A 22,485-nucleotide genomic window follows, 5' to 3' on the forward strand; every position below is an offset into this window, starting at 1 on the left:
TATATATATATATATAAGACCAAAGCCTTGATTTGAGATGCAGGCACGACCACGCAATTCAGTGTCTTTTTTTATAATAAATATAATATAAGATAAAAATCCAAGGATTCAGAGCATCTTCTTAGCTAACGCAAACGTAATTAGGAAATAATTATATATAAGAAATGTTTTTATTATTATGCATGATATTAGATTTGGAGAAATTCCAAACAAATCTATATAAGTAATTACAATTTTTTTTTAACAAAAACAATAAACATCATCACAAGGATGGACAAACATGGAAATGTATCAATTATGATAATTTAACTATCTCTTAGAGATAAATTTCTCTTATTATGCAACCTTGGGGTGAAAACACTGTTTTTTCTCACAATTGATCCACACCAAGACCCGAGAACAACAATAATGAACAATATTATTAGATCCTAATATATAGTGTGTGAATAATACTTATAAACAATTATATAGGAGTAAGATTTTAAACCCTCATCTCCTTGTACACTTTGTGATTAGTTACCATTGAATTATCAATGTTTTAAGTAATTAATTACAAATTTTGTGATGGCATACATAACAAAATAATTAAATATGAGAGGTTTATATGTGTGTATACCCTTAAAAAATTGATATAATTATAGAAAGCTTGAAAAATTCAGAAGATTCACATATTTATCTTGTGCATATATATATAATCATATACAATAAATATTTATATAAATTACTATGTAACATAAAATCAACTAAATTTTAAAAATTTAAACGCAGTTCATGAGCTATATATGGTTTATGAACAAAGATAATGTTTATCCATGCCTTTAAATTGTTAATGATTTTTTTGTTTGACAAAGACCATAAGTGTCGTCCCATTAAAAGATTATTAAAGAATAAACATGTATAATAGTGCATTAATTATAGTGGTTAATTAACCACGTAAAAATTTATTAACTCTGTCATATATTACATGTGGTGATGAAAACCCTATTACGTGCCCGCACGGAAGACTTTTAAAAACTAAACCGAGCTAATAAATTTCTCTTACCTTAAAACTCTGGAAGAAGAGGGATATAATTAACACCACTCACAAGGGATCTAGCTAGTTAATTTATTTGAAATAATACCATAAACAATATCTAGGCCTAGTACGCTATATGAATAATTAATACAACTACAAAACTTGTACGGTGTCACTATAATATTGTAATAATACTCTGGTACACAGTCAAAACTTTACACTTTTACTCACCCATTGCATGTAATTATCACTGGGCTAACCAATAGTCATCATTGTTAATCAAAGTAATGTGATTAATGTTTGGCATATTCACTGCAATATTAATTTACTAAATTAAAAATTAAAAAAATTTATCTTACTTAAAAGAGCCAAAATTAATATTTTTTTATACGTGGCCTGACAGAAAAGAATCAAACAGGACTTTCATTGATAAAAATAAAAATTAAAAAAATTAAAAAGGCCGCTTTGGCTTGCAAGCACCACCGTCTATTTGCCGAGGCCGTTTTTAAACCAAGTGAAAAAGAATTTTACAAGTGAATATAAATAATAAATTTTCATAGGGCCATACATGCAGATTTTTCCAAATTATAAATAAATAAAAAAATATAAGTTGGAAAATAAGGAATTTTATCATTATATATAAATTATAAAATTTTTACAGGGTCATATATGCAAAGTTCCAAATTTAGTTGGAAAATAAGGACGACAAGACTTCCATTTCAGTCATTCTCTGGAACAACAACAAAAAACCTTCGCAACTTCTCCTTCTCCGGCGATGGCGACCATCGGAAACAACCACCTCAACGCCAAGCTCGTAAGTCCTCCATCTCTTCCGACCTTCATCTCTCATTCAACATCTCCATCTCTCTCGATTCGCAGGTGCTTCTTGGTGACATGGGAACCGGCAAGTCTAGTCTCGTCCTTCGCTTCGTCAAGGGCCAATTCCTTGAATTCAGGTCTTTTTTTGATTCATTGCGGATTTAGGGTTTTGGGGCTTGGTTTTTCAGCTTGATTTGGATTGCAGGAGTCGACAATCAGGGCGGCTTTCTTCTCGCAGACGCTCGCCGTGAGTGATGCCACAGTGAAGCTTGAGATCTGGGACACCGCCGGGCAGGAACGATACCATAGTCTCGCTCCCATGTATTATCGCGGTGCCGCCGCCGCCATCATTGTCTACGATATCACCAGCACTGTAAATGTCACTGATTAAATGCTTGAATGTATGAATTTCGGTTTCCTTTTCTGGTTTTCTTGATGAAAATTTGTTTTTTTTTTGTTGTAGGAATCGTTTGAGCGAGCGAAAAAATGGGTCTTGGAGCTCCAGAAGCAAGGTTTGTTGTTTAATGTTGTAATTTTTGTGCATTTAATGTGGCTCTGGAATTGAAAGTGTGGATGTGTTCAATCGCAGGCAATCCAAACATGGTGACGGCTTTAGCTGGAAATAAGGTGGATTTGCAAGATAAAAGAAAGGTCACAACTGAGGCAAGTTTGCAAAATCAATCTTCTTGTCAAATTAATGTGTCCTTGAGTTCTTATGCTCATGCTTTCAAATTGTCCTCTCTGCAATAGAATTATTCAGCACTTTGAGAAATTTTTGCTTTATGACTTGGTTTTTTTATGTAATTCAATAGTATTGCATTTGTTAAGCGATCTGGTGATCTTAATTTAGTTTTAGTTCACTTCAGTTTTGGTGGAAATCTAGGATCAATCAACAGGTGGTTTGACATCTTGAATTATATTTTAACCTGGAATTGTTCCATGTTGGAGTGTGTAACTTATCTTCAAGCGCTGACCTATTTCTTGTCAAAGGATGTGTAGAGATATATGGATTCCTGAGTGGGAAACTTATGCTTCACTTGTTAATGAGTCGCTGATGTACCTAAGTTTATTATTGAATATTGGCTTTAGATCTTATTTGAGTTACTTTATGTTTGTTGTTTCTAAGTCATGACTAATGATGCAGGAAGCACGCTCATATGCTGATGAGAATGGTCTTTTTTTCATGGAAACATCTGCCAAGACTACTGTCAATGTGAATGACATTTTTGTTGAAATAGGTGAAGTCTTTTCTATTTCCTTTATCTGGTAGAAAATGACTATTAGTTCTTGACTTTTCTAATTTTAGAATTCACTTGTAGTTCTGTTAGGTATCATGATGGAATGTTCAGATTTGATTATACATAAAGGATATCTCATTTGTTTATTGTCCTAATAATGGTTTTATTGTAATAATGTGAATGAAGATAGTTGCATTTGGAATTTTGCACCTCCTAGAAAATCCCATTTTTGTTAACATATCTAAGTAAATGGTGCCACTGAATTTTTGGTGTGAATAAGTTTCGTAGATTATTTGCACTTTTCATTATCTTTTTTGCATAAACTGCCTTACAATGCATTGCTGATATCAATGGTTGAGATATATGATTTGATCTTCTATAGGTTATCCTGCAAAATTGCTTCCAAAACTAGTGTCTATTCCTGGTTATTCAACAAAATGAGTTTCGTATTTCATGATGCAAGTATTTTTCTCACATGCAGCAAGAAGGTTACCGCGTGCCCAACCAGCTCAGAACCCCTCTGGGATGGTCCTTGCCAATAGACCTGCAGAGCAAGTGCAGACTTCTGCATGCTGTTCTTAGGTATTACTAGATGAAACTATGGCCTACTCATATCATGAGGAATGCATTATTTGTGCTTTAATTGAAATGTGATTAAGTGGTAGGATAAGATATGACTGCATTAATCGAAGTTAGTAGCCGCATATAACACAGGGTGACTTCGTTTCTAGGTTTTGAAACAAACAAATAAGAGAAGTAGGAAATCAATTTAAATAAAGTTTTTGAGGCTATTGCTATTCCACTGCTGTTAGGAAACCATCCAAAGTTGCACGAGTACAGGGCTAGCCATGAAAGCAAATCCCCGGCATGCATTATTTAGTTTGATTTAGTCTAGCTATTGGACTACTATCACTCTTTCTTCAATGCTAGTCTACACTGTTTTCTCCACATTTATTTGGAACTTCTTCTCACAATATCAGTAACAACGGAAAACACTACCACTTGAATGATTACATTTATTTTACCGAATAGTATTGATTATGTATTATTCTTTAAGTTTGGCATATGTGTGATTTACTTTGTCAATCAAGACTAAATTGGAGCATTTTCATCCAACTTTTAACCACTTTTAGCAATGATGTAAATGCAATTACTAGTCTTCAATTTGATCTTGTTTGCTTTATACCTCACCGATTGTTACTGATCAGGTTGTTGGCCTTCAAATGCTTGCTTACTCTCCTACTTCCATGTGATGCAAGTGAAAGAATATGAAACCATTGAATGGGAGCTTGCTTTCAGGTTGGCAAATTGGTTTGCATTTGGAAATATCACTTGTGTTCAAGTTGTCCATCTTTGTTGATCCTGTAAATGTTCAAATGTTATGCTGTGAAATATAAATATAATTACTGTCCATGAAAGCTGTCAGAATTTCTCTTGTTTATTTGTTTAAATTTATGTATTAATCAGAGAGATTTATGTAATTTCAGTGTTTGAATGAGTCTATTGTGTTATATTCTTATTGTTATTTGAAGGAAATAAATAACAATGAAACGCACACACACGAATCCGAATGCATCCGTGTGTAAATCCCGAGGCAACTCCATATGACGTCATCTTCATATCGGATTCGGGATTGATAACGGATCTTGTCTCAAAAGAATCCGAACCCGTTAAGGAGTTTCAAATCTGTGGATCGATCATCCCTCGCTTTTTCTCTCGAGACGAAGCTCCAACACCCCATTTTTCCAGTGCTAGGGTTAGGGTTAGGGTTAGGGTTTTTGGTTCTCTCGCTGGTGATGGATCTCTCGCCGGAGACCGATGAGTACATCCGTGAATCCATTGAGGACTCTGTCGGCCTCCCCATCCCTGCTCGGACTCTCCGCCTCAAACTCATCGCCTCCGAGGATGAGCGCCACCGCCTGCAGGACCATATTTTTCTCCTCGGTGATCGCCTTGAAGATGCTGAGCGGCGGCTGGAGGAGTGCCGGGTCTGATCCATTGAACCTCTTGTTTCCCCGATCTTGATTTTAGGGTTTTTGGTTTGGGCTCTGATGGGTGATCTTGGGGCTCTTCGTTGTGGAATAGGTGGAGGCGAGTATGAATGCACTGGAGCTGAGGAAGTGCATCGAGGAGAAGGCAGCGATGATCTCGGAACATCGGGCATTGACCGAACATTGCGCCTGTCTGGAAGAAGAGTGCTTGCGGTATGAGCGGGATCTCAAGAGGCTTATGGAGGCTTGTGATGAGTTGGGAAAGGAGAACGATGCTCTCCAAGAATGTCTTCTGGATAACTCGGTGAGATCACTGTCATTGCCCTTTTGGAATTTGATGGAGATACTAATCTTGCTTAATTGAAAAAAAGGGTGAAAAAAACAGCAATCTTGCATTTTGTTTTTTCAGTTTATGTGTTTATATTCATTGAATTACCTTGATTAGATAATTGGATTTTTTTTCAGGCCTGAGAATCCCCCAATGTGAGAAATTGTTAATGATATTATCTTGAGTCGATCCTCTTGTTTTTCTTTGTTATTGCAAATGATATAATTAGCTTCAATACAATGAGGCTATATAGCCTTCTCTATCACAAACCTAAATCTGGTCTTGAAGTGGGAATTGTTCTAACCTGTGTGGTTCTGAGATCTATATTTACTCAATTGTGATTTTAATCGGGAAATTGTTCAGTTGAGTAGAAAAGGCAAGTTTTGGACTGTGCAATGGCCTCTCTATGATCAGAGACTTGTTTTTATTATCTTCTTGTCTTAAATTTGAGAACTTCATATGATGGTGATTTTGTTTCAAAATTTTCTGTATGCGCTAGGTTGTGAGATTAGTGGATGAAATTGGGTTACTGAAACAGGATAAGCAACAAATGAGGATCAATCTTTGCAGAGCTGAAGACGAGGTAAAAATGTAAATGAGCTTTTTATTTTTCTTCCCTTTTTTGTGACTGCAAATCAAAATATAATCTGTTTGCTTCCTTCTAGGTTAAGGCACTCTTTGAGGAAAATAAACTCCTGGACCAAGAGAATAGGAGGTTGTTGGCGCAGTTAAAAAGAAAGACAGCACCAAGAAACTGATGACCAACATTCTGCTGGTGCTTCTGTTGAGGTAAGAAAAAAAAATTCATATTTTTTAATTTTGAGTTTTGCTGGTCCTAATTCTGAACGATGGTAGATGTGCTTACTGGAGCTAAGTCATTGTTTGTATCTGTAAGGCATATAACCAGAGTGAGTAATTCACCCCCATCAAAAACAATTTTTGAAGTCTCTGAAAATCAATGGTTCAGGTGATTTTTGAGTAATATTATGTCATTCATATATGTAGCTTGGTGGGTCTATAGGTCCTTTTAGTTGTTAATATCCGCATGCCATTCTTAGGTTAGTTGTTTGACGCCCACACACCATTATTCCCAGAACTTTAAAAGTTGTGTCAAGCTGGATGAATACAGAAAATGTTCAGGTGTCATCCTGTTCACCAGCTCCGTCTTTAAAAGTTGTCAAGCTTGATGAATACTACATTACTACTTTGTTGTATCATGACAACATCAACATGATACATGATTGACGTGTTTTGAGTCGTGTGTGGAAGACTGGCAACAGAGGATCCTGTCTATATTCTTAATCTTATATTAGATGTTCCTTGTTATGCTTGATCTGCTCTTTTGTCAGTTATGGGAATTACTTGGATACCAGAAGTCTAAACAAAGTGACATACTTATATTTTTTATTGTTTGCAGGGAAAGCCAAAATCAACATTAAAGGGAGGAGGCAACCCTGAACAAGCTCCGGATCCTCAAAATAAAGGTACACCTAGAAAACCATTGTCTCCCCTGCAGCATAATTAATTGGCCCGTTGATAAGAAATTAGAGACGCAAATGACTGTTATCCAGTTTCCAACCCAGTGCTTGTACATGTTAATGCCCTGTTTTTCTGAGTTTCTATACTACAGGGCACAATAGAAGCATTTGTAGCTAATATCATATCCCAACTTGCTCTGCTAGGTATTACCCGCGCCACTCTGATTGACTCATTTTTATTTTGGGTGCAAATGAACTCTGGTCTGATTGTAGATTCTCAGGGATAATCAGATAATATATACTTTTCGTTTTGGAGGAAATTGAAGATTTCCAAATGTTGTTTAGCCAATTAAATATAACTTTATAATATTTGTTAATGATATCTTAATTCATTGACCTGAATTTTTCTATAAAGTGTTTATATCCTTGTCAAAAAAGATTGGAATCTCAATTCATTAGAGTAATTCATCAGAGTAAGAGCACAGATGTCGAGATGATAATTTCATATCTGCATATCTTCGACAAATAATTTACTCACATTTCATAAAAAAAAAATTTTTAATACCTGGATAAAGGAGGGGAAGGACATTTAAGGGGAAGTATGTGTTTGATTTTTTTTTTTTAATTCATTTTTATAAATATTTTGGTCCAAAAATAACCGCAAATGTTTTTCCTACTCTTTATATATTTATATATAAAGTTTTTTTTTTATATAAATTATATATTACAAGTTGAAAACAATTGATGGCTATAATTTTTTTTCCGATGAAACACATTTGCTTCCTAAACTAAACACCCATTCCTACAAAATTCCATAGGTAATTTTGTAATACTAAATTTCATAAGAATGAATACTATTCCTATGGAATTTAGGGCCATCCAAACTGGCCCTAAATATGTTTGTCATATCAAAAAAGTTAATTTGTTTAATTCAGATGCCAAAATCATTGGCGTACATCAAAACAACCTTGTGATCCCACCGGTGATTACAAACAAAAACACTCAAGTAAAACAATAAATTATAGCCAAATATCATGGTAACGGACCATACTCTTCACTATGATATTGAATTGAACCTTCTCAAGGGTAAAACCCCAAATAAACTAAACTGCGAGGTAACTAAACAATGTGTTTGGCATATGCCAGCCATACCAATGAAATCAAAATTTAGTATCATGCCAAATTGCATTTGTCTCACTTAACACCATCTTTTTGGAAATCATGACATGGACGTAAGCAATCGATCAAACCGACCTTCGAATAAATGAAAATCAATAGCCAAACTGCTGCCCACTTTATTTGGGGCGCAATATAAATAAAACCAAAATTTTGTCTAAAATAACCTCCAATGTGCAGCCAGACAGTAGCTCACCAATGGCCGATCATGCTGCTGCAGATTGTTTGTGATCGGAATCTTCAATGTTTAATGCTTCCAACAGCTTTGGCCAGGACTCTGAAATTCCTCCGGGTAGATCGAACTCTTGTAGTTTTCCTCGACTAGTATAGAACTCCTCCACCGGTTTGCTCTGCACAGAGATTCCAATTATTTTCAACTTAGAGCAGAAATCTGAAACATGAATCAGGTATATTCTTGCTACACAGAGATGCCAAGTGGATGAACAATTGATACTGATGGTAAAAATTACTGTGTGAAATTAGTAAATACGACAAGAGCTTGTAGCTAATAATCATGGGAATATCACGTGTGAGGTTACACACATATTAGTCCATGCAAGTTACATTGCACCATTTGAACAAAACATATTCCATCAACCAGGTGAACTTCTATTTTAGCTGTAAAAATATGTTTATTTAAGGAAGATTGTGGTTTAGTATTTCATTTTTATTTACATTTTGTACTAATCAAAACAGGTAACAATGGTTAAATGCAAAGCATGACAAGACCATACTAATGAAATTATCAAGATTGTTACCAACAAATTACCACTCTTCTTCATTGCATGAAAGGTCTCATTTGCTAATCTTAAATAATGCCTGGCAAAGCCCTTAGAATTGCTTTAGCATCTAAAAGTTGATCATGTTACTCATTCGAGCCTCAAGTCAATGGTGTTTGGCAAGAGTCGAAAGACAGATTCTGACCATTTGGATTCCCAGTTATTTGGTAATCTAGGGGTAAATTTAGATTAGCTAATTTCAGCTCACATGAATAGGTAACAATAGAGAGCTATCAAAGTGCCTGACACTGCAGTTTATAATGATCTTGGTAGTTTGATTTTCTTCAGATGCCTTGTAAGTAATCTTGAGAGCAACATACATCCACATTAAATAATTAGATGAATAAACATTCTACAGCAAACAATAGAGCATGAAAGATTGATCACTACTATGTTTTGAACTTTCTCCATATTGAAGTATGATGTCTAAAGTTATAAAACTTAATTATACTACGCATGTTCATAAAGAAACAAAGAAATATTAGCTTATGGAGAAAATGACAAGATGAAAGTTATGAAATACCATTTCATTGTATATCCGGAGGCGCTCTTTCACCACCTCTTCAGTATCATCAGATCGAGTAATGAGCTTTGAGGTGCAGTGTGAGGGAGGGAGGAGTGGGGCCATATAGATACCAGGCATTCCATTTTCCCCCTTGACACTAATGGAGGCAACATTGAAGTTCCCTCCACATTGGCTGCAAATTCTTCTCCCAAGGCATTTTTCAATCAGCACATCTTCTCTTAGCTTGAGATTGAGCACCAAGTCTAAGTCAGTCACTCCCTCCAGTATTTCCTACATTTTGTTTACACATATCAATTGCTAAACATCACTGGAACAGAATTCTCTGATATTCTAGCATAAAAGGATCCGATCACCTGCTTTAGCTAGCACACAAACTGAGGGTGCAACATATATATCCTAGGCATTTTATGATCTAGTACAGCAATCCTTCTGGAGTTGTGGGCAAGAAGGATTATAATTTGAATTTTATCATTACTCTTATCTTAGCTTTATTTGTGAACTGATTGTGGGGTTCCACCAGCCATTCTACAAGTCTTCCAGGAACTAGAGTAAAGCATTATAAGACAGATTTATCTAATTAACAAGATACAGTGATTCATACACATAAATTCATTATTATGGGATGCATGATAGCAATTTCTAATGCTTCACAATCAGTATAAATTGGATTAGGAGATGCTTACAGCTTGCCTAATTGTCCGAGGAAAACCATCAAGAATGAATCCTGATTCACCTTTAGCAGCCCCATTCTCAAGTCGTTTGGATAGCAGATCTATTACTATTTCATCAGACACCAATTTGCCTTGATTCACAATGGCAGCAAGCTGTAAAATGGAACAGAAAAAATAACAAAATAAAACTCACTTGCCTTACATAAACACTTTCAATCTCTTTATAGAAAATAAAATCCAACAAAATTGAATGCAATACAAATGTAAGTACAGTAAATTTTACCAACTTAAAAACTGTTGCAAACTTTGTCTTTATCCCACTGAAATTTTTGTTTCATGTGAAGTGAATGCTACATTCATCATCTCAATAAAGCATGTTCTTTCAAAGTTCAAACAACATATAGTAACTACAGTAACCACATTTTCAGCATATAAGAATGCATTGAACCATAAAACTACAATTTTTCAGAAAAACAATAATAAAAAGCTCAACTTTTCAGTGAGAAAGAAAAAAAAAACCATTTATCATCCTCACATGCTCAAAGTAGTAAACGCATCCTAAAGATCATTTTCCAATAAAAATTAAGTATATTGCAAACTGAGGATCAAATGTACTAATCTTGTCATGCATTTCCACAATTCATTTACAACATACTATCAATCCATCCTAAATTGAAATAACACCAAGATTATCACATCAAGAACCAACAACAAACGCACAATACCATTCATAGATCACCAAACTCAACCAAAAAAAAAACACTGAATTTCCCAAATCAAAGCAAGAAAAAGGATGAGGACCTGTTGAGCAAGGGGACCAGAAGAGCTAAGCTCTTCGCGGACGAGGTCGCCAGTGGCGATGTGAGGAACACCGAGGAGCTGCGAGAGCCGGCTGGCGTACGTACCCTTGCCAACACCAGGGCAACCAAGGAAAACCCATTGGACGTTCCTCTCACCCAGATCCCTCGTCTCCACCAACGTCACCGAGGAACCCATATTCGGCCCAGCAGCAAGCCCCTGCCGGGTATATCACACTGGATTCTGGAGCCACCGTCGACATGCCTCTAGCGGCAGTAGCCGTGGCACGGAGGAAGCGGCTGAGAGCCGCCATGGACGTAGACGGAGGAGAGAGTCGGAGATCTGGCGGAGTCCTAGGGTTTGGGAGAATGGAGATTTCTAGGGTTTGGGAATTTGGTCACGTGGGATGAGTGATTGACGGCTGAGATTTCAAGATTACTTCGCTGATCTCTCAATCTGAGCCGTATATTTATTGAAGGAAATTCACTGCACGTGAATATTTGAAAGATTACGTTTATGCCCCTAAGAAAATATTTATTCTGAGAAATTTTTTACATAATGTTTTAAAGAAGTGGTTTATCCGTCTTTATAAATTATTATATAAATCAATTATTTTTCACTGTATATATTAAGGTATTAACTCCACGTTTATATACAATATTATATATTATAATTTTTAATTTTTAAATATTTTTTTTACCTGAGATTTGTTAAGATGAATTATTTTGCATTTATATATATATATATATATATATATATATATATATATATTTATATATTTGACGAGATATGGTTCAAAAACATATGAACACAAAAAAAATATTTTTATTTATTAATTTATTTTTAAATATATTTACTTGTTGATAAAGGCTAGCAAAAGAGTTTTATTTATTTATTTATTTATTTATTTATTATTAACATGCAGAAAATCATTTTAAATGCACCTAATTTTTTTTAAATGGTACTTAAATCATACATCAGAGTCCGTTTGATTTGTTTATAGGGCAAGACTTAGGCGTGTTGATTTCGGAAGTGAAGGGTGAGTGGTGCGACATCCTCCACTTCCGGTGTTCGTTTGTCTTGAAGTGGGGAAGTGGCACTTCCACTTCCGACTAAAGTGGATTTTGAGCTAGCCTACTTGATATTTTTCTTTGAGTGGGGGAAGTGAGTCGATCTAAAAACTAAACTTATTTTCACTTCAAAAGTATTTTTTGAACTCATGGAAACTTCATCCAACACTAAATCGTCCCGATTCTATTACTCGACTTTCGACAAATGAACACGAGTCCCCGAGGTGATATCACTTCCCCACTCGGGGAGTGACACTTCCCTCATTTCCTAACTTCCCCTCACTTACAGTGAAATAAACGCCCTTTAGCTGAAGTGCAATGGGTGGAGTTGGTGTAGTTACCAATAACATAATGACATGTGTCCCACTAATAACAAATTTATATACTTTAGTTTTTATTTCCTCTGTTAACTCTTTTCTCCTGTTAGCTTTAATTGTTCATCGAGATTCTACAAACAAGAAAGGGCACACTTCTTTCCCACTCTCTTCTATGGTTCTTGAACTTCTACCTTTCCTCGTTCTTCTCTTCTTCTTTCCTTTTTTTTTCCAATGGCGTCCTTCTTTATACAATAATATGTTTTTTTTCTTATGCTTTAAACCTGTCCAAAAATTAGCACGAAAAACCAATAATCCAAGGTTATCAATATGAAAAATTGCACAAGTTTAGCTCGGTGAATACTTACTCTCTTTTTTGTTATAATTACTTGCTATGTTTCTTGCTAATTTCTTTGGTTATTTTTACCTTGATTAAATTTTTAATGTTTTTTCTTGATGAATGGAGGTATCTATTACTAGTAAATTTTGTATTTATTGGTTGTCTTATTACTACTTATACTACCAATTGTATTATAACTTTTGGAATAATTTTTTTATGTTTATTTTTGAAATTTTTATTGCAAGAGTCATCTTCATGTGTGAACTCCTTGTTGACTGAACAAGCTTCCCAACATAAGTAATTGTGACTACATTAATCAATTAGATTCAAAAAAAGTGTACTTATCAAGATGAGATGGATGTAACTGAAGAATGAATCATATTCAGTTGTTCTTTTTTTGTTTTTATTGTTTTGGTTATGATATAGTTGGTCTTTATTTGGTTGGAGACTAAAGAATGTGGTGATTATGATAAACAAATGTTCTATTTCAAATTATTATCTAATTATATGATGACAAGGTGATCTATTTTTCATCAGTAAAATGTTTTTTTTATTAAGTTTAACAATATATTTTATGTTTTCTCATAGCTAATCTATAAAGAGACATGCATGTTAAATTAAACGTGTTTGTGTGATGTCTCATGATTTTTTTGTTATAATATGGTTGTTTTTTTTTTTTAATTATTGGATTGAAGACAAGGGAGTGAGTGAAGTAGATTAATTGATTTATTTGTTGATATATTTTTTTGTTATGATATGGTTGAGTTTGTTTGATGGAGATTAGTATAACTAATTCAATTACTAATGATATTTTTTTTATTAACAAAATGAAGAAAGATGGAAGAGAAGAGAGTAGGAAAGAAGTGTGCCCTTTTTTGTTTGTAAAATCTCGAGGAACAATTAAAGCTAACGGGAGAGAAGAGTTAAAAGGAGAAAATGAAAACTAAAATTTAAATATTAGTTATTAGTGGGACACATGTCATCATGTTATTAGTAACTACACTAACTCCACCCATTGCACTTCACCCTAAGTCGTGCCCAATAAAAGAACATCATTATAGTATACAAAATTTTTCGTATTATTTAATGTTTAATTTGCATGAATATAAAACAAAAAAAATAATGAAATTGGAATAAGAATTTTTTTACTATTCTATATTTTTGAACATTGAATTTATCGATGGCCATGAATTCTTTTAAATAAAACCACTTATATTCTTCCATTAAAATACAATTAATTACTAAAGAAAAGACATTGCCAAGAATATAATTTCTTGTTTAACAAATACAATAACATAGTAGCCAAACAATTTTTTAACATATCAACAAACATAACATCTTATTATTTCAAAAGATTGAACAAGCACCCATAATACAAACAAATACAACTTCTTGAAAGTAAGACAAACAACAAATCAACACAACACATATAAACACTTGCCAAAAAAAAAAAAAATAAATAAAGAATTAAACTTCTCTCTGATTAATTAACAACACTACAAACCTTTCTAATCTCACCAGAAGACCCAGTGAGTGGATTAATATCACCCATTTTCACCATTGCTGATGCAAAATCCCTGAAAAATACATCAATGTTCTTGCTATAACTAGTAACAATAGCATCAGTTGAATCACCATTGAATAGAACCTGGTCTGAATGAAGTAGACCCTTTTTCTGGATCAGGTTCTTGTAATACTTGTTATCAAACAGGTTTGGTGTGGCCTGGTCAAGTGGGGCCAAGCTATTGTTCCGGCCGGTGTTCTCCGGGCATGAGCGCCGTCGGGTTTTCGCAAACCCGGTATCAATGTTGTTCTCTTTGTAGATTCTATCTCTAAATGTTGCACATTGAGCTTGTCCTATGGTATGTGCACCTGCATGTTTTTGTATAATTTTAGTTTTTTTTAATTTAATTATTTTGTTTCCCTTTGACATTGGTAACTTAATTTATAATAAGAAAAAATATTAAGATTTTTAAGTTAAGAAAGAAACCTGAGAGGGCTACCATGTCTCTAACACTGAGACCTTGTCTGGAAAATGAAGTGATAAGTGCATCTAAATCATCAAAAGCTTTTGGAATGTTTTGCTCTGCAAGTTGTTTGTTTGCTGTTGTTGAATCTCTTCTTCCAAGCTTCACCCTCCATGTTGGACCATTCATCTGATTTTCAATTGCCAAATGGTAAATGGTAAATGGTAATTAATTAACTCTGGACTAGCCTCTACCTTGAGCATACATAAACTTTTAATTATTACACTTCAATTATATTTTCGGAGGAGTCAAACTATTGACATTCTCGCATGAGAGTCAAATACTTTTAACTACGGATTTATTACTGTGGTGGCTATGTATTTAAATATTTATTTTTTTATCAAAAATTAATGTAATATGAATAGTAAAAAAATAACTAGAATAAAAAAAGTACTAGAGTAAAAAGTTTTTAAATTTACATATAGGGAAGAATCATGAGCTGCAATTGTGAGGATATCAGCACAAGAAACAACTCCTGGGCATGCTTTTTCCACTTCAGATTTAATTTTGTCAATCACTTCATACCCTCTTGCAGATTTAAAATTCTGCAAAGCTTTTTGTTCAGTTTCAAAAGATGGATTTTCTTTTAGAAGAATTGATGCATCACATCCCTGTAAAAAACCATTAAAAAAAACATTTGTTATATTCTTATAATATTATTATAATTAATAAATAATTATTTATATCAATTTAAGCTTTTGAGTTGAATTGAACTCGGCTGACCTGAACAAAACAGTCGTGAAAAATGAAGACGAATGAGAGAAGCTGCCATGCGACGTTCCTTCACAATTGCGTCCCCGACAATAGCTCGAATAATCGGGAGTGCAAACGGGCATGATTTCGAGTAGTAATTCGGTGTAAGTTTTGCATCAATGGACATTGTGAATGTCATTAACACAAAACATGCAAGCTTCATGATCAACATTTTTTACTATTGCTCAAAGGGTATCTTTTTGGATTTTCCTCCAAGTCTAAAGAAGAACAGATGGATTTATAAAAAGTGAAAAGAAGGATGATATGAGAAACATTGAGAAGTGGTGCAATTTATAGAATGCACACAAAGTCACACATTGTCAACAAAGAACATGCATTTGGATAGGTTAAGGCAATGTGATGATTTGTTTTGGTCTTTAGAGAAACTTTTCATGCTTATGATTTAGTCTTTTCCAAAATACTTTTCAATTATATAAAAGCTATCAATTGATGCGTGATGCACTTTTTGAAAAAAAGGTGATGCACATTATTTGATTTTTATTAATTATTTTTTTGTCAATTTATTCCTAAACTCAAAAAAATAAATAAATTGAGAACTTAGTTTAATGATAATCTTGAGTCATGATATTTACTTGTAATAGTATATATAAATACAAGAATTATTTTATTTTTTAGCAAAATAAAGTCTCAATTATATGTTTGAGTTTAATATTTATTTAATTAAATAACATGAGACTATTATTCAAAGATGAGAAAGTTGGTGGCTAACAGCTATAAAACCTGGAAAAAAAAAGTTACATAAGATTTGGCGCAGCCTTCTTTGTTTTGACTTCTCTTTCTATTTATCTTTTTACAATAATTATTTATTTTGTAAAAAAAATTCATCTCTAATGTAAAAGACTCTTACATTATCTAAAATAATATTAACTCAATATAATATAAATTTAAGTAAATGATTTCGAATTTAAATTTATATATATATATATATATATATATATATATAAATGCTGAAAGAAGCCTCTATTGAGTGCTCAATAACTTTCTGTTTTAAGAAATTAGTGAGTGAAAAAAAAATCTCACAACTTAAATATTATTTTTATTATATCAATTAAATTAAAATTTAAAAGTATTGAGCATCAAGAGAGCATAATCATTAAGTTTAAACAAAGTTCTTTTCTTGTTCTATGGCCATCAAATAAGAATCAAAGTATCAGACAAATACATTCCTCTTAATCATTACATTAAAGAAGAAAAAAACATAAAACATTAAAGAAGAAAAAAAAACATAAAACATAAAAGAAAAGAAGTTGGTTTAGTTAATCTAATCATATAATTATTAGCTTGTACTTTCAATCTCACCTAACAAAACCGGCATGTTTTACTTTGAATTAACATCAAAGACAAGTCGAAAACGTCACGATTCCACTAAACATTGATTATAATTACATAATCAATAAATGTTAATGATGTAATCTGATGAAACATAAAATGCTTTTTTGCAGCATCTGATTACATGTAAAAAAGAAAAACAAATGAGATGGAACACAATTCATGCATTTGTGTTCAGAAATTCAGTCTGCATTGACAGATTCAATATTCATTGATCTTGCGAATGATCTATTCAATTACAGCCTGGAAATTTGAAGAGGGAACATAATTTCATTTATGTCATCCCGAAGAACAATTTGGAAAAGATCTGGAAAACCATGCTGCAACGATAAACGCCTTCGGCATTCTTCTGCAGCTAATTTGCCTGAAGAGTATGCGCCGTGCACAGTTCCGGAGTGGTCAATGCTCATGGCTTCGCCCGGCAAAAATAAAGATTGTTAACAGGGGCTTGAAGCCTATGGCATAAGTCAGTCCCGGCTTCCGACTAAATCGCAGGAATAAGCTCCAAGGGAATTCGGGTCCATTCCCCAGCGAGAAACCAAAAAAATCCATCTGATACAAAAACTAGAATAATCAGTGAATTATTACAATTCATTATAACAAAAATCAAGGCAAAGGAAAGAATGTTATTACCGGTTTTTTAGCATGAGGTAACATCTTCTTTAGTTCAGACATTGCAAAATTAGCAGCTTCTTCATCAGATAACTTTTCGATGTCATACGCAATCCTCCCCGCAGCCATGTATACAAGAACAGGGTTTCCTGTTGCCTTGTGAAGATTGAGGAAGTAACCACAAGCATAGGATGTGGGAGCGACGATACCTAACACTTCTACATTGGGCCAGAAGACAGTATCAAAGTGCAGAGCAATTTTGTTCTCATTACAACACCGAGATCAGATATTGCTGAGGTCTTCCATTCAGGTAATCTAGGAACAAACTGAATCATATTTGCTTTAAGGACGCCCTAAAGGGACGGTGATTATAGCGGCATCAGCTACGAAAGTAGCCCCCAGTCTCGATAGTGAGCATGACCTTGTTGCTACATTGGACAATTTGTGTTACCCTGAATCACAGTTCAAAAGGATATGAGACGTGAGGTGTATGTGATTCAACTAATTTATAGTTCTCTAGATTTCCATGTTTCACGGCTTACATGCCTAGAGGAATAGAAATATGATTTTGAAAACACAAAGAACATTAAACATTAACAGTAATTCCATTTCCTATAAAAGACATACCTGTGATTTAAACGAATGTCAAGATCTTTCGCAAGATTTTTTTAATTAAAGGGTTGTAACCTCCACCATAAGTCCATGGCCACTCAGTGAGAACATGCTCCTGCATTTAGATAAAAGATTGGATTGGTATGATCAAGTTAGTTAAACTCTTGAACATTTCCATTAGATAAAATATTTAGTATAGCAATGCACAATTCACACAAGCACTAGTGTTCTATAACATGGGAGGAAATTAAGTTATAACATTTTTCTGGACAAATTGTAATGGATTTAGGCTAACAAGAGATAAAATGAAAGACACAAGCAAAAAGAAAAAGAAAGGTTGGAAGTAAAAATTTTTGGAATGGGGAAGGACATGACATCCCTATGTCCAGATGCAGTTCTTCTCTGACTAAAAATGACCAAGAAACCTGTGAACAATGATAGATTTCTGTTATACGTATATGAAGAATCTATGCCATGCCCAATGAGAACACCTTCGATTGGAAAACTAGTAGTATGATATTCTAGGGCTGCAATCTCTCGAAAAAGAATAGATACAACTTATAAAAAAATCAAATATTTCCTGTCATAAACCAGCCTGTAAAAAGTTTAATGGCATGAGATTATTACAATCCTACCTAAATCTGAAATGTTTTTAATGAAATACATAGTAAAAAAAAATTTGTTCTCTTTGGATTGAGTTTAGCTCGGACAGAAATATAGACCGGAAAAATCATTCCAAAAGAACCAAATTCAATACAAAAAGACAAAATTGGATGACTGCCATAACCCTAATCCAGGCTTTAGGATCCAGCTACATACAAGTACTGTTGCTACTAATAAAGTCGTACACAATTGGTGTTAGGAGACTAGCATGCCAAGTTCATTAGCTTAAGATTAGGAAAGAATCAATGACAAATCATATCCAAATGGAGCAGAAAGAACACAACCGCAGGTTAGAAATACTCACTTGATCCCAGTTTTTTAGAGAAATATTGTCCACATCTGAAGCAAACCATGCTTCCATTCTGCAGATATACCACTGCATTACTTCATATGCTAATCCTTCTTGCCTATAAACCAAAACTTACGGTTATTTACTTTTGACAGGTCATTTGGAGAAAACATGTTGGTACCAAAGCAAATGTGCAGGTCTGTAAATTCATCCTTACCGTAGCTCAGGATGCCTATCAAGAACAATAGTAATTGCTTGGAGCACTGACATATCATCAGCATGCTCATCCCTTACTTTGATGGTCTGCAATCCTCAAGGAAAAAATTATAAACATTTCATAATATGATCAAATCAGATTATGTCATTAGATGATAGTATGACAAAGAAAAATAGATTACCTCTTTGAGAATTCTTTTCAAACTTCCCCCAACTTCAATAACTAATTGCTGAGGTACTTGGTGGCCATCTTTGTCAAAAAGGGCATAGCTGTAGAAAAGAATGCATTTAGCCATTAACAAATGTTTGATATGAATGATCAACTTGAAAGAACATCTGAATAAATTGGGTTTCCAACTAGAATATTTGACCAAAACATATTTCAAGATAGTCCTAGGATACATTATGTAATCAGTAATCTACAAAACCTAAAACAAGTGAAATTTTCTGTGGAACATCACCATATGATTTAAAGATTAGGTTAGACAAATCAGACATGTCATTAATCAAATGAAACAACCATTAAAAAAAAAAAAAGAAGCAGAGACAGGATTTACCTCTCAGATCATGGTCATACAAGACAGAATTATCACCACTAGTGCGATACATTCTGAGACCAAGCTGCCGAAGCAATGGAGCAAGAGAATTCTCATTGCAGACACCATGAAGCCTGAGAGATCAAATAGAAAGAGAAAACCTATCCATGAAATAAACGTCCAATATATGTTGTGAGAAGAGCCAGCACCAGGTAAGAAACTAACCATGATGCTCCCATATCAACAGGGCAGCCAAAAGAATATTCAGTGTGGACTCGACCACCAATCCGATTACGTGATTCTAGAAGAGTGACCTAAACAAGAGATAAATAATTAAAAGAATAAGATCAGGAAAGTGAAAATCTGTTATATATATATATATATATGATCACATGTGAAGAAAAATACACATTATGGAATCACCAAATATGATAAGAAAAACATAATTGAGCATTAACTGCAAACCAAAATGCCAAACCTGGAAGGAAGCATTTGATAATGCACGAGCAGCTGCAATCCCTGATATTCCTCCACCTACTACAATAACTGAAGGGGGGGAAGTGTGTTGTCTCTCAAGGCAAGTAAGAAAGGAACCTGATTGTGTAAAAAACAAGAAGTTATCACAAATATAATGCATGGTGGGTGGGGAACACCAAGAAAATTGCAGCATTTGCAGTCAAGAGACTGCTCATGTATACACCGCTATAAGAAAATTGTAAGCGCCTTCCAACTAGATAACTCAAAGGAGTCCAACTAACTAAATTTTGGAGCATACAATTTCTCTTGTTATTGGCCGGATCCCTCAGTCTGTAATACTTCAATATTTCATATCTTTGCATATGTTGGAAACAGGATGTTTAAAAGAGATCCACTATCATTGCTGATTGAAAGTCGTTGGTCAACATGGTTATGAGCCTCCTAGAGCATAAACTCCATGCTTCTAGCAAGTATTTAACTCTTTTAAAATTTTCCATGCTCTCAAACACAATGAATTTAAAAAAAAAAATTGAAAAATTTCAAATTAACAGACTCCTGCACAAAGAAGAGATACACCTAAATGACGAGCAATGTGATACATAAAGGCTACAGACTAACAATCACCAATGAATCTAACACTACCTTAGCCACTGCAGGTAAGACCTATGCAAACCATATCTCTCCTTAATTTTTGTGAGAAAATCAAATTTGTTAGCTATAGCCGCACAGGCCTGGCTAGAATAGTTGAATCTCTTTTTCAAAAACAAACAAAAGTTCACATTTTTTCTTCCAAAAAAGTTACGATGTCTTTCCTTCCAAACAAGTAAGCCTAAATATTGCAATGCCTAAACGTTCCAATACATTCTTCTTCTAAGTCCTTCACTCCGCTTCTTTTCCCCTTAAATTTTAACCAACTAGACCACAAATCGAATAGATCTCTAACGCATCAGCCAAAAATTCAACAACAACAACCAAAAAAACAATCTTTCTTGCAAAATTAAATTAAATTAACATAAATTTCCAATTCAAACACAAATATATAAAAAATTAACAAATCCATCAATCACTTACCTCCAACGACGAAATTCTTCTGCTCCATGGCGTCCAAAAAGGGGGGAATCAACAGAATCGAAACAAAAACCAGAAAACTCGAAACCAAAATCAAGATTTAGTCACGTATAGAATTTAACGACGAATTACAACGCATAGGAATCAATCTAGGGTAAAGACCAAAGATCATGAGACCCTCGCCGAAGTGACTCGGATCGGACAAACACCGGAGCCTATCAAACCACCTCATTCCCTAAAAATTCCTCCAAACCGGCAAAAAAATCGGATCAAGAACAAACGAATGATCGAAATCGAGAGAAATTTGGAAGCTTTGCTTCAACGCTTCGAGATCGAGACGGCGAGGAAAAGCCTCGCAGGAGACGTCAATTTATAGAGAAGAATGATGTCAGTTTACATTATTACCCCTAAATTTGAAACTATTTACCGTGATTGTAGTGAGTTTTAGTGTAAATAATAAGAAAAAGGAGGGTATTATTGACGTTTTAAGATGAAGGGCTATAATTGGGTTTGGACTTGGATGTCACTGAAAGTACTCATATTTGTCCAATTAAAAGTAGAATAAATCATTGAAATAGCTAATTGCTTTTTTTGTGATTTGACCCTTAATTTATCCAGAATTACCAATCTTGCCAACTCTTTATAATTTTTTTATTTATTTATTTATTATTATTATTTCCAGCTTATAAATAATATTCAAAAGCTTGAAAAAATCTATATAAAATATAATTTATTTAAATTAAATTGAGTTAAGTAAATATAATTAAACTAATTTCAAATTCCTTGTCTACAACGTCGTCTATCCATATATTTTATCTTTCGATAGGTGGTATTTAAGTTTGAATCTATGTATATAGAACATCCATCATATATGAAAGTCTGTATATTTTGAATCTATGGACATTGGATTTCAATTCAACAGTTTATGCACTATTTGATTTAAAGTATTACTCTACTTATAAATAGTAACATAGTAAAAAAAATATGATACACAATGCCTATTTTTATACTAGACATACAGGAACTAAAAAAACCAAAAACTAAAACTAATTAATCCTAATTAACCCTACTAAACTTTAATTAGCACTCATTATGGTTACTTAATTGTTACTGTGCTCAACTACTGATATTCTATGAATATCTGTAATTGATGTATGCTTATATATATATATATATATATATATATATATATATATATATATATATATATATGCCAATTCTTCATCTGCGGGATCAATTTGAATAAGAGTATATATATATTCAATTTTGTATAAAATTTTGAAGGGTATATTTGGAAAAGTATTATTATACTCAACCTAATCACATCCGTGAGCATAAA

The 22,485-nt window shown here is 33.7% G+C and overlaps 2 protein-coding genes and 3 pseudogenes across 3 annotated transcripts; 2 read left to right on the forward strand and 3 right to left on the reverse strand.

Moving 5' to 3' along the window:
• The first annotated feature begins 1,728 nt into the window (after positions 1–1,728).
• Positions 1,729–4,567, forward strand: LOC120272670 (ras-related protein Rab5-like). The gene is made up of 8 exons (XM_039279545.1): positions 1,729–1,829; positions 1,895–1,969; positions 2,037–2,207; positions 2,298–2,346; positions 2,424–2,497; positions 2,979–3,072; positions 3,554–3,654; positions 4,281–4,567. The coding sequence occupies exons 1-7, from the start codon at positions 1,791–1,793 to the stop codon at positions 3,652–3,654; spliced, it is 603 nt and encodes a 200-aa protein (XP_039135479.1). The 5' UTR covers positions 1,729–1,790; the 3' UTR covers positions 4,281–4,567.
• Positions 4,568–4,637: 70 nt separating this feature from the next.
• On the forward strand, positions 4,638–7,210 carry LOC120272669. Of its 2 annotated transcripts, XR_005540232.1 has the most exons (6): positions 4,638–5,060; positions 5,158–5,367; positions 5,891–5,974; positions 6,057–6,180; positions 6,809–6,875; positions 7,074–7,210. XR_005540232.1 is itself a non-coding variant. In XM_039279544.1 (5 exons), the coding sequence occupies exons 1-4, from the start codon at positions 4,869–4,871 to the stop codon at positions 6,147–6,149; spliced, it is 579 nt and encodes a 192-aa protein (XP_039135478.1). In that variant the 5' UTR covers positions 4,638–4,868; the 3' UTR covers positions 6,150–6,180; positions 6,809–7,066. The 2 variants fall into 2 exon arrangements, 1 of the variants encoding a protein (XP_039135478.1); XM_039279544.1 differs by lacking the exon at positions 7,074–7,210 and having other exon boundaries at positions 6,809–7,066.
• A 691-nt stretch (positions 7,211–7,901) lies between these two features.
• On the reverse strand, positions 7,902–11,145 carry LOC120271496 (annotated as a pseudogene).
• A 2,881-nt stretch (positions 11,146–14,026) lies between these two features.
• Positions 14,027–15,462, reverse strand: LOC120271734 (annotated as a pseudogene).
• Positions 15,463–17,072: 1,610 nt separating this feature from the next.
• On the reverse strand, positions 17,073–21,475 carry LOC120271735 (annotated as a pseudogene).
• Positions 21,476–22,485: the final 1,010 nt, after the last annotated feature.

This window comes from Dioscorea cayenensis, chromosome 11 (assembly GCF_009730915.1).
Source record: "Dioscorea cayenensis subsp. rotundata cultivar TDr96_F1 chromosome 11, TDr96_F1_v2_PseudoChromosome.rev07_lg8_w22 25.fasta, whole genome shotgun sequence".
In the NCBI taxonomy this organism is placed as follows: Eukaryota; Viridiplantae; Streptophyta; class Magnoliopsida; order Dioscoreales; family Dioscoreaceae; genus Dioscorea; species Dioscorea cayenensis.

Bases quoted from the DNA above. Each gene is read 5' to 3' on its own strand.
- LOC120272670 (XM_039279545.1), top strand. From the start codon at position 1,791: ATGGCGACCATCGGAAACAACCACCTCAACGCCAAGCTC. The intron at 2,347-2,423 runs GTTTGTTGTTTA...GTTCAATCGCAG, and splicing joins CTTGGAGCTCCAGAAGCAAG to GCAATCCAAACATGGTGACG. The intron at 2,498-2,978 runs GCAAGTTTGCAA...CTAATGATGCAG, and splicing joins AAAGAAAGGTCACAACTGAG to GAAGCACGCTCATATGCTGA.
- LOC120272669 (XM_039279544.1), top strand. From the start codon at position 4,869: ATGGATCTCTCGCCGGAGACCGATGAGTACATCCGTGAATCCATTGAG. The intron at 5,061-5,157 runs GTCTGATCCATT...GTTGTGGAATAG, and splicing joins GGCGGCTGGAGGAGTGCCGG to GTGGAGGCGAGTATGAATGC. The intron at 5,368-5,890 runs GTGAGATCACTG...TGTATGCGCTAG, and splicing joins AATGTCTTCTGGATAACTCG to GTTGTGAGATTAGTGGATGA.